This window comes from Chondrus crispus, genomic scaffold, assembly GCF_000350225.1.
Source record: "Chondrus crispus Stackhouse genomic scaffold, scaffold_84, whole genome shotgun sequence".
NCBI classification, from domain to species: domain Eukaryota; phylum Rhodophyta; class Florideophyceae; order Gigartinales; family Gigartinaceae; genus Chondrus; species Chondrus crispus.
Window position 1 is genome coordinate 100231 of NW_005178758.1, and position 12007 is coordinate 112237.

The 12007-nt window shown below is 50.2% G+C and overlaps 5 protein-coding genes across 5 annotated transcripts; 3 read left to right on the forward strand and 2 right to left on the reverse strand.

Moving 5' to 3' along the window:
* Positions 1 to 3561: 3561 nt before the first annotated feature.
* On the reverse strand, positions 3562 to 3771 carry CHC_T00007760001 (hypothetical protein). Its single transcript, XM_005711471.1, has one exon. It carries the CDS (start codon positions 3769 to 3771, stop codon positions 3562 to 3564), a length of 210 nt encoding a protein of 69 aa, XP_005711528.1.
* Positions 3772 to 3853: 82 nt separating this feature from the next.
* Positions 3854 to 4117, forward strand: CHC_T00007761001 (hypothetical protein). Its single transcript, XM_005711472.1, has one exon. The coding sequence runs from the start codon at positions 3854 to 3856 to the stop codon at positions 4115 to 4117; it is 264 nt and encodes an 87-aa protein (XP_005711529.1).
* Positions 4118 to 4846: 729 nt separating this feature from the next.
* CHC_T00007762001 (hypothetical protein) lies at positions 4847 to 5545 on the forward strand. The gene has a single exon (XM_005711473.1). It carries the CDS (start codon positions 4847 to 4849, stop codon positions 5543 to 5545), a length of 699 nt encoding a protein of 232 aa, XP_005711530.1.
* Positions 5546 to 9436: 3891 nt separating this feature from the next.
* Positions 9437 to 10837, forward strand: CHC_T00007763001 (hypothetical protein). Its single transcript, XM_005711474.1, has one exon. The coding sequence runs from the start codon at positions 9437 to 9439 to the stop codon at positions 10835 to 10837; it is 1401 nt and encodes a 466-aa protein (XP_005711531.1).
* Positions 10838 to 10940: 103 nt separating this feature from the next.
* Positions 10941 to 11249, reverse strand: CHC_T00007764001 (hypothetical protein). The gene has a single exon (XM_005711475.1). The coding sequence runs from the start codon at positions 11247 to 11249 to the stop codon at positions 10941 to 10943; it is 309 nt and encodes a 102-aa protein (XP_005711532.1).
* Positions 11250 to 12007: the final 758 nt, after the last annotated feature.

Here is a 12007-nt window from a genome sequence, read left to right on the forward strand (position 1 = left end):
CGCATCGCTGACACACCCGTACAAAATGCGACGTTGAGGCAACGATGATCGAAACATGCATACGGCGCATTCAATTTCGCGCAGTAAATAAATTAGAAAGCTTTGATGTTCAGGACATAAATTACGCCGCCTTATTGTGAAATTCGTACATGCGCATTGCGACGCCGTTAGTGCAGTATAAGGCCCTGCCACTACATCTGCCTCCTGTATTGCGCCCCCCAGCACGAGACGTTTTGGGCATCTGCCAATCTTGACAGACGAGGGACACGGTACGTGATAAAATATGAAGTTAGTAATATTGCTCATGCGCCTCTAATCGCACACGGCAAAAACAAAATTTTGCGTACTGACAGTTTATTGGCTGTGCGCCGCCGTGGGCAAACTTTTAGTAAGAAATTCCCAACATCAATGTTGCAAATACAGCCGGTAGGGGGTGCCGCCGTGTAAATCGGCCTAAAACGTATCGTCCCACCAGAAAACTGTCGCCGTTAAAACCGCCCGGCACGATACATTTTGGGCCATATACCGTAGGCAGTACCAAAATCGCACATACGTCGAATCAGGCCTGGACGATACGTTTTTTGTCATTACGTATCGATCCTGACATGTGCCCAAAATGTGTCGTCCCGCGGGAACTGACACCAGAACTAAAAATAGTACCTAAAGTACAAAAACCATCCTACTCCTGAATCCCTTACTCTATATTATAAAAGGGAATATCCTCTAACGCCCGCTGCTATCGCTGTCGGACCCTTGGGGTACTACTGTACAGGGTGGCGGGGCGTGTACGCCCGCTCGCCACAGTAGCACCCGCCCTTCCGCGCGGTTATCATCTCCCCAGGGGGTTGTGGTACGGAATTGTACTACAATATTCATGGATTGTTGCGCATCTCGGTTATCCGGACCTTCCCGAAAGTTCATGAGAAGGTCAGCCAGCTCCACCATCTCTCCTCCACCGACCCCAGACAACCTTTGATTGTTGGTGTTGTTTTTATCATACTGATCCCGCAGCCGTTTGTACCTGTCTTGAACTGCTTTCCAACAGACGCTGTCCTTGTCCGCCGACTGTGTGTTTTCACTTACTATCTCCGCCACAGTAAGAATAGTTTCCTCGTTTCGCCAAACTCTGCCAAATGCGCTTGCACAGCGATAACCTCACTGACGATCGCTAGAAATGCGGTGTCGTGAAGCGCGAGTACCTCCCACTTTTAGTGGGGGCTAGGTCTTGTTTTTCAGAACCAAGCACTTCAGACATATTTGTGTGCTTACCTGTGTTTCAGTGTGGCATCGAAAGCGAACTGGTAGCCTCAAATCATGCAGTTATCTTATCAAACTCTCGCCAATTACACGACACCTGTCCCTATAATTCTGATGACGATGTTGAAATTGTCTTTACTAAAAAGTCACATTTCTGCACTTTTCGTCACAACCTCATTGCAGAATTCCATTTATGCAATTTCAGTGTAATGTTCTTTACTGAATTGTTTACAGAATTCTGCAGAATCCGGCTTGCGTAATCCCACTAATATGCCATAATTGTGACAGCCGTCAGAGCCGTGAGACAATAGTTTTTTGGGCCATTTGCGGATCTTGGGGTGACAGGTGCGGCTTTTGATGCCCTTGGGGAGGTGAAGTTCTAGCCCTGGGGGTGTTTTGGGGGCGACTACCCCAATTGAGGTGGCATTGAAGGGTGACGTTCCTCATTCATCCAATTCCGAGGGTGACGTCGCCCTAAGAAAACGACATGTTGAAACATGCCGATCTTTGTCTGTGTCTATAGGGCGACATTGGATCGTTTTCTGAGATTGATGTGATTTCAGTTGGAAATATAGGGTGACTTCATATGCGAAACACCGGCAACTTCTACCCACTCTATCTACATACAATTACATACAGTATTTTCCGTATTTTCCATACCACGGAAGCATGTTTACCTAGTGTTTTCATCCCCATAAAGCTGTCTCAGTGCACAATCAGTAACAGTATGCGTCTCAGAACGACAAAGAGAGCAAGTATACTTCCTCTTTGATGGCGCAGGTCCGTTCTCATACCAGCTCTTCTTACGTTTTCCCGCGTTTTTCACTGGCCTCCCACGAGGAGGAGGGATAGCTTTGGGAATTCTTAAGTTCTGACCAAAAGCTACTAACCGTTTCGCTTGTTTGATAACTTTGTCGACAGAGTATTGCGCCGGCATTGAGTAACACAAGCTGTAGTAATTCTCTTTCCATGCTTTCGTCAAATGTCGTCGCGCAACGTGCTTATACAAATTATTAGATCCGTACTTCTCACATATGACAGCCGTTCCGTGATAGCAAGGAAAACCGGAACCATCTCGTGAATGCATGCAGCATGAAGGGGGCGTGTTTGGCTCTGAACGCATGACTACATGCCTCAAACGCGTTCCGTCCACCACGCTTCGTACCGTCGCCTCCATTTGCCCCGTTCCCTCTACAAACCTAACAGACTCCTTATAAACTCTTGATCTCTGAATGAGTAGCGCAAGACGTTGTTCAATGTGAGGTGGTACGGGACTCTTGCAGTTCATTGCAGTTGCTTGCCGCTTCAAAAAGGCAGTTCGCTGTGTCGACACAACTTTCTCCAGCATCTTTTGAGGCTCCACTGTCCTGATTTGGTTTCGCAGGGCGGCGGACATGCCACTTTCAGCTCCTTGAGATGTCGTGATTAGATCTTGCAACATCGAGCATGCTCTGTACAGCTCACTGTCATCAAACCTATTAAGGTAATCTGACATCTTCATCGGGAAGTCTTTTTTGGCTTGAATAACCTCATCCTTGCTTGGGTTTCGAAGCGCTTTATCGTACATGCGCACACCAACAACCTTTCCCGCACCCAGTGCTGTAGCGAGATTTTTTCGGACATGCAGTGGGTCCAGGAACAACTTCGCGTGCTGCATGCACCGCTTGTACGCTGAGTCGATAGATTTCTCCTGGTCGACAATTGTCGTCCTCGTAGGTACATCAAACCCTGGGATATCCGCGGCGGCAGCAAAAACTTTCTCCCACGTGTCCATTCCCTCAGCTCCCACGAAATGGGCGAACACCAAGGGGCAGAGTTGATGGTTAGTGTCGTATCCGAACACTTCAAATGTGGTTCCGTAAGAACGGCGGCCCAAACTCTCGCAATGAGCGGCATCCGCTGCGCATGTCATCCTGCCCTTTCTACAGAAAGCTTCTGCAACCATCGGGACGAAGAGGAACCCGCCATAATATTTACCCTCATCCGCAATATCCGAGACGTCCACATCCTCTACATTAAACCCGGATTGTAGGGATCTTAGTTTTTCAGAGTATGAAAGTTTTTGCTGTTGTTTGTATATGAATCGTGCAGCCTTGATGCGCTGCGCCTTCATTTCCGTACCGGACAAGATGAAAATGTCCACCCTGTGCCCCAATTCCCTCAACAGATCAGAGTATCCTTCCAGGGCAGCCATGTCAACGGCTCGAGCAGCTGAGATGTATCTGTTCAGCTCGCGCCTCACAGTGCGAATGTGTGATCTTGCTGGTTGTCGACGGTAAATTGACTTCGCCCTTAAAATGGACGCTAGGACGCTGGTGGGCACCGCCCATCGCTCCGGCTGCATTTCAGCCGCACCAGAGACAAGAAAGGGAAACCTACACTATCAACAATACGAGTGCACCACCTCTCCCATGACCCGCACGCCCAGCAATACGCCCGCCACCCTGTCGTCTCCGCCCACTCCTTCCCGCCGCAGCCCATGCACCCGACGGACCACCGCCCGCCGCTGCCCATCGACATCAAGCCGGTCCAGAAGCCCACCGCCACCTACGAGCTGGATGACTCCCCCCCCATCGAGCCGCACATCGTCATGCAGATGGGCGGCATCCCGTACGCAGACCTGTGCAAGGAAAAGGTCCGTGAGGCCTTCAAGGAGATGAAGAAGAACGAGCACATGGCCAAGGGCGAGTTTGACCAACAAGAAGCAACAAGTGGCGGGAGCAGAGCCGAAAACCTCACTCTCCCTTGCCACACGCGCGTTTCAAGCTCCTGCCCCCGAAAATCCGCGCATACAAAAGATCGAAAATCCAATCGGCACTGTCCCGTGAACTACTCAGAACAGCCAATGGTTTGGCCATGAACAATGTGGCGGCGGGCCACGTCCAAACGACCGGCTCATATTGCTCACCTGGGGCGCAGCGTGAGATTCGTGTACGCCAGTCTACCGCCATTCGCGGCTCAGGTTGCATCGCCACTCAACGCCCATCAAATATCCCCCTTCCGCTGCCGAAGCGCATGCGCCTGTCAGTGTGCCGTGGAGATACACAAAGAGCCAAACAGTGGCTCCCTTGCCGTTTTCAGCCTCATGATTCGGCCCTCCCTCGACCACCGCACCTCGACTTTTTCCCATCTTTTCTCAGCACAAACATCTAAATAAGGTTTAAGTCATCCCTCTGCCCATCCTTGTCCCTTTTGACTCCGCAGAATCGTCATTGGTCTTCACTCTACCCTCGTCTCGAAACGAACCCTCTCTTCGAAGACCAAAGCCGCTTCTCTCTTGTCCCAACCATCCTCTATTGTTTCGAGTTCCCCCGAACAACGATAGAACCCAATGGCCGCCCTCCGCTCCCTCGCCTCCGTCAGGCGTCGCGCCGGGCTCCTTGTCGCCCCTAGGGTATCTAGCTTTGCCAACTCGGTTCCGGCGTCTTCCTCCTACGCCTCGTCATTCTTCTCGCGATCCGTCCCGACGCGTTCGTCCTTTTCCAACTTGTCCCAATACGCTCGCACCTTCTCCGCTGTCCCGGAGCTCTTCAGCGCCACGGACTTCTTCGCGAAAAGGCATAACAACACCTCGAGGGACGTGTCAGAAATGCTTGCGTTCCTCGGCTTGCAGGACATCAATCAGCTCATCGACCAGACTGTTCCGTCTTCCATTCGCAACAATCGCGACTTAGAGGTAGGCCCGGCCCTTTCCGAGACCGAGGCTTTAGCCAAACTCAAGGCAATGGCTAGCAAGAACAAGCTTTACCAGAACCATATCGGCATGGGCTACCATGGCACTCTCACCCCACATGTCCTCCTCCGCAATATTTTGGAGAACCCTGGATGGCACACCCAATACACACCGTACCAAGCAGAGATTGCCCAGGGCCGGCTTGAGTCCCTGCTCAACTATCAAACTATGGTGGCCGACATCACTGGTCTTCCAGTTGCGAACGCCTCTCTCCTCGATGAGGCCACGGCCGCCGCGGAAGCCATGTCTATGTGCTTCAACATCGCCCGTAGAAAGAAGAAGTCTTTCTTCGTCAGTGAGCTCGTTCACCCTCAAACCATCGATCTGGTCAAGACTCGTGCCGAAGGATTTGGTGTGGAGGTCATTGTCGGTGACCACAAGACATATGACGTCGCTGCGAACAAGGACCTTTGCGGTACCTTAATCCAATACCCGGCCACTGATGGATCCATTGATGACTACGAACCATTCATCGCGGCAAGCAAATCTGCTGGTGCCAAGGTTGTCATGGCCACTGATCTTCTCGCTCTCACAACTCTTAAGTCACTCGGCTAGATAGGTGCCGATTTCGCTGTCGGTAACTCCCAGCGCTTTGGTGTTCCGATGGGATACGGAGGCCCTCACCCGGCTTCCATTCAGAGAACTTAAATTTCGCTGATTCTCATCTGCTGCGCTAGCCCCTGCGATCGTTGAAGCCGATACAAGAGAGAAGGACTGGCGCGCCCTGTTTCGATTCCCTCCTCGCGACAGTAGCAACTCGTTCGGCAACGCGGTCCTTCCCTGCTTCCTCCGCGTGGCCGACCCTTCTCTCCCTCTCTTCCAACTTGCGCACCCACGCATGTAGCCTCCCCTGCTCGACGCCCGAGTACTTCAAGCTGGCGAAGAAGGAGCGGGAGGGGCGGGGGATGAACACGAGCAGCGTGAGGGCTTCTTGGAATTGACAGGGACTTTAACTAGCTCCCTCACTTCAGCCACGCGCAAATTTTTTGCTTCATCTCCGCCAAGGAGACGAAGCACATCTTCAGTTAATGCGAACGGATACCTTGAAGCGCTATCATGGACAATACCACGGTTGCAGTCCAGCGCAACGCAATGATCTACAATTCCGTGTTCCACTATTCGGACTATCCACACGCCTTGATTATGGTGCGCAAGCCACTTGAAAGGATTTGCATCGAACGCCTTCTTCACAGCTTTAGGAACTCGGCGCACTGATAGTTGAGCGGGAATTTGGTGAACCAGAGAAAAGAGTTGCTTGAGTGTTTTGATCTTCATCGGATGCTTCCGAAGGTACTTGTCGACGCTTGTTCCTCCTGTGGTACCATATAGCGCACAAGTGCCGTTGGACAGCGCAGCCGACACGCATGAATCGTCGTTGCTGCGCACGAGGTTCGGGCCATACTGGTGCACCTCAAACCTTCTTGATCCAGTGATTTGACCGCGTGCCCCAATACCACCGATGAGTATCGGCACACCGCGATGGGCCATCATCCACGCATACAGTCGACGGAACATCTCTTGCAAAAACTTTCTCTTGCGCGGCAAGTCGTTGGTACCATCATCTATAGCGTTTAATAGAGCCTGCATCGTGTGAACGGATAGTGTAATCGAATTGGCATCGATAGGCCAGAAACTTTCGTCACCGCCTGTCAATCCGGCGGCAGCGTACAAAACGCCGTCTTGCATTTTGTGGCCGCTTGCCCCTTGTCGGCCATCACCAATCATCACCCTGTCAATCGCCCAGCTCATGGTGTCCAAGAATACTAGGAATGTTGCACCTCCCCGGAGATCTGCACAAACTTCCGTTCTTAATGGACATGCGTGAGATGGGCGCCGGGCTCTTTGGTGCGGGGTCCGGGTCACTTGGAGACGCGGCCGCGGTGCACCGTGCTAGAGGCAGGGTGAGCAAGGCGATGAAGAAGACGGGTGAGGGCATTGCGGCGAGATGTGCGGGGGGGGGGGGAGCTGGGGAACGTAGACGCCGAAAAATGGCGGGTTCAGAAGGCAGAACGTACGCCGCGTGACCGCGCGTCACCGTATGCCACTGTGGTGGGCACTGGGCGGCCTCTATAGCCACACTATATTGTTTCAGTTTTGAGAGCGCTTTATCCAGCGCGAAACCGTGCGTTGCCGTGCTTTTATAGGGGTGACATTAAAACAATCATGCATTTCTAGGGCGACTTTTCTAACATTTAGGTCTCTGCCGAAATGCCACGATGGTATACGTTTTTATGGGGTGACATCCCCGAATATGAGTTTGTCGGAGGTGACTTTACGATCGTTTTTCTGTCACCCTAGAAAACGTGCATTGTCACCCCCTGAAAAGGACACCATGGACCAAAATCACCCTACTAGCAAAGCACTTTTTAGTAGTGTCGCCCTATAAAAACCCCCACCGCATTGAAATCGCCCCACGTAGATTTCACTTTGGCCGGGTGTCGCCCTAAAATCTACACTTTGACCCTAGTTTTTTCTATAATGTTTAGCTAACGCGTAATTTTTCCTCAAGTATTTTCACAATCTGTACCCGTGGGTCCTCCAACTCGCATCTGGTCAAAATATCATTGTTTCCCTCTTGCTATCTTGAAGCAAAACGGCCACTAAACGATGAAAACACTCAGAAATCAATCTAGGGTAAGCGGCTCAAGGAAATCGGAAGAAAAATCTATTGAATCCGTTTCCATTGGACAACTGATGCATGATACAAAGTAGAGCAACTCTGACCATACGCTTGCTTTGTTGCCCCCTTGTTATCTTGAAGCAAAACGGCCACTAAACGATGAAAAACAATCATAAAACAATCTAGAGTAAGCGGCTCAAGGAATCGAAAGAAAAATCTATTGAATCCGTTTCCATTGGACAACTGTTGCATGATACAAAAGTAGAGCAACTCTGTCTATTGGTCTCGCACCCGGTAGTGTATTTATTATTGCGAAACTATTCGTCCACCTAGCCCTTATCCCCTTCCCCCCCCCTCGCCCAGACCAAGAGCAAGTAGAGAAGTACCGAACTGTTCTGTCGAAGGAGTTTCTGTCCTGATATTCCTGTCCGTTCCGCCTGTTCCGACTCCTCCGCCAGTATTCCTCTTCTGCCTACATCACGAACATGGTGGACGTGATGTGCAAGGTCTGCGGTCGCATGGTGGAAGTGGCTAATGCACTCAGCACGCGCTCTGCAGAAAATGAAAAGAAGAAACACCTGTCCAAATATCACAAGACCGACGGAAGAGAATATAAGGACTGCTTCTAGGATTCGAAGAGATGTCTCTCCACAGCGAACAGCCTACCTACGAATCGTCCAGAATACGTTGTGAAAAGGATTTGGTCAATGATGTGCAACTTCTTGCTGTTGATGTGCCCCATCAATACGCTTTGCTTGTGGTAAGTGGTCCTGCTAAAAAAAGGCTTCCAAGATTTCTTTCTGCACACATAGTGGCAGTGCGGCATGTAGTGTGTGCATCGGTGCGGAGACAGTCGGTAGTATTAAACTTCTGTTCGATGTTCTTCGATTTTTGCATCCATCATCATGTTTTGCTAAACGCTAGTGTCTATCCGACCGGCCTTTGTCCTCATATGAGGACGGCGATGTCCTCATATGAGGACAGCTCTTTTTTTTGCAAAAAAAATACATTAAATTGAACATTCAAAAAGCTACCTTAAGCACTATTTCTTTAACGTGCCTGTTTTCGGCAATAGCATCTTGCAGAACACCGGGATAGCAGCTTTGAATGCGCGGAAAGCTTAACAATATAATGCAGAATGAGTACCAAGTTGCCTTTTTGAACTGGCATATTTGGTTTCGAAGTTATTTTACATGCGGTTTTAGGGTGGTTTAAAAAAGCTTCTTTTCCAGACAATCTAAAAACGACCACCGAGAACATGCAATTCTCACAAAGTTCTTTCTGGTCCCAAGTCAGAAGTCAAGTACGGTGGCGGAGGTATCGTTTTCTTTCTTGTCGGGGAAGCGAAAGTCAAGAATAAAATAGGTCGAATACTGTCCTCATATGAGGACAATGGTCCGATAGACACTAGTAACGAGACGTGTCCACTGTGCACTGCTATACCGTACCGTTGCCACTTTCATAGCAGGCGGTTTCATACTGTAGCAGGCGATGTCAAGAGCAAAGTACTGTAGCAGGTACACGTCGACATCATTCAGGATGTGGTTGGAGTATTTACAGTACAGTGCTGTCGCATGGGTCAGAATTTACAGTACGAAATGCAGACGCGGTCCAGCACAATTTGGCCTGTTTTTTCGCTGTGAAAAGAAATTCAAAATTTACGCAGCCGCCTGTAGCACGAGGCTCATTTACTCCTTGTTTGACTTGTCCAACTCCGGACGGTGAGATCTATTGCGATCTGGTACACGCTTGACCTTAGTCCTCAACGGAAAATATCTCAAGCTCGACTAAACGAGCACGCAAGATTGCTTCTACGATCGGAAGAGATGTCACTCCGCAGCGAACAGCCTATCTACGAGTCGTCCAGAGCACGCTGTGAAAGGGATTTGGTTCATGAGGTGCAACTTCTTACGTTTGATGTGAGCCATCAATACGTTTTGCTTGTGGCAAGTGGTCCCGATGAGTGGAGGCTTCCGGGATTTCTTTCTAAAGAAGTATGTGACAGCTCGATAGAGGGTGTGTGCAGCGCTGCCAAGACAGTCATTGGTATCGAATTTCCGTTTCTTGTTCTTCGACATTGTTACTCTGAGGATTTGTCCGTTGAAACGCCTAATTTTTCAGCTACTAAGGTCCGCGCTATTCTCGTTGCTCAGTGCCATGAGAAATCTCAAGAAGTGCCTTCTAGATGCAGTTGGGTGGCCATCACTAATGATCACAGAGGGGGTGTCGTCCATGTGTCGCACTCGGAGAAAGAAGCGGAGCAAGCGATTCGACGAGAACTGGAACAGACCGTAGCCAACGTTACGCCGCCTAGACGGGTGCCTTGGGCTTCTGTTGGATGGTATCAAGAAACGCTTCGAAAGGTGCGCGAAATATTGCATGGACACAATGTGCATGTGATGGGGGATTTGGTTCAGATCCGTGCGTCATCCAGAGGAGCCGTGCTAAGGATCAAGACGAATGAGAGTGATTACTACCTTAAATGCAGTGCATCCACGTCAAACGATGCTGGAGTCACGTCAATAATGTCTAGCGTTGTTCCTGATCTTGTCACCAAGCCGTTGTTCGCAGACGTGGAACGTCGTCAAATGATCCTTGTGGACCACGGTGACGAGACTAGCTTCTGTGGATTGGAAGATGAAGCGTGTAAGCAGGGCGTAAGAGATCTGGCGCGTCTGCACCGCGCAAGCGCAAAGGTGTTGCCTGATTTGTTGGAGGCCGGATTACCCTGTTATTCACCGCTGTGGATGCGTGAGAACTTGACCTCACTTTTTCAGTGTAAGGAGCTTTTGCCCGTGCTAGAAATGGAAGCAAGGCAGAAACTGTCGAGCATGAAGGTCAAACTGCAAGATGATCTGACAGAACTTATTGATTTGGAAATGCCTACCTGTTTGATACACAATGACACGACCAGTGGGAACCTAACCAGGAAGGGCGCCGATGAGGGTCCAGGGGTCCGGTTTTTCGACTTTGACAGCTCTTTCGCAGGTCATCCTTTGTTTGATGTTGACTGGTCCAACCGGGATATCCTAGAGCCCTATGCACAGGAAATGGACATAGCTGACATTGACGGATTGTTAAAGTTGAAGAGGAAAGTATTCTTCAACCTTGCGCCGCTTGTGGAAGCATATAGATACTTGGACATGGTTAGGGAAGCGGAAGACGGTGCTCCCCGGGAAGACGCCCTTCACTGGCTAGAGGAAAGTATCCGTCGTTTGCTGTGGTGACCGAAGAAGGAAATGGTGACCACATATTTTTTGGCTGAGTTGACGTGTTCGACGGTGTAGTCTGGGACGAGCCGCTCTGCACGTGGCATCAGCTGTATGTGCTTTATAATGAGTACAAAAGAAAGTGCGAAAGTTTTGGCGGGAGCGCCATCGTCATGACAAAAAGTGGAGGAGCCATGAAGGTCTTCATAGCCTGGTGATGCATGCAAAACAAGAACTGAGTTGTTGTTTTGCATTCATCACCGGCTTTATGAAACGTTAGTCCATCTTCTGACAACGAGACGTACGCACACTGCACTGCGGTTGCCACATTCGTACCAGACGGAGTGCAAGGAGGGGGCTCGTTGACAGGACACGGACAGGGGTCACAGTGTTGGCATGAGTGCAGACGAAAGACATGTGATATTTGCATCCTGGGACGAGAATGTAAAGGTGTGGGACGTCGACAGAGGGATCACACTTGGTAGCGAGTGGGCAGAGGACTACCCATCGATGAGTAGGAAGACATCTCGGATCGAATTCTGAGGACCGCAGACGTGGGCGCTGTGTTGTACAGGAAAAACATTGCACATAAACTGTACGCAAGGGAAGAGTTGCGCGAAGGCGAGAGGACGGGTCTGAGGCTGTCCTGGTTCAATTGGAGACTACAGTAGACTCACTGATATGGCACAATCATGTAATGGTAGTTGCTGCAGTGGCTAATCTGGTTGTTTGCATGAAGGTAGTGGTCTAAGTGACCACGCGAAAAGCCATAGACGCTTGCCACCCCAGGCATTCGTGACGTGTTGCAATGGTGCGTCATAGTAGTTGGGGGGGGGGGGGGGAGGGGGGGAGTTCATTTTGATGTTACGAAAGCTTTAGAGTCTTGTTTCATGGACGTTGTCAGTCCATATCTTTGTGTGCATGGTCTATCAATCAGCTTCCCCTCATCACACAGTAAACAACTCTAGGAGTGGGAGCGGACCTGACGTGTGAATGTCGTACGGTTCTTCCGTTGTGAAGGCTTTCCTTGTCCTTACTGCAGACAAACGACTAAGAAACCTTCAAGGCCGCCTCATGCATTCGGACGTTAGCTGCAAACCCGACATCTCCTAGCCGCCCAGCACCCAGAGCATCTGTGACCCGATCATCCACGTGTTACACGTGGGCGTTAGCTTTGATGAAATGGAC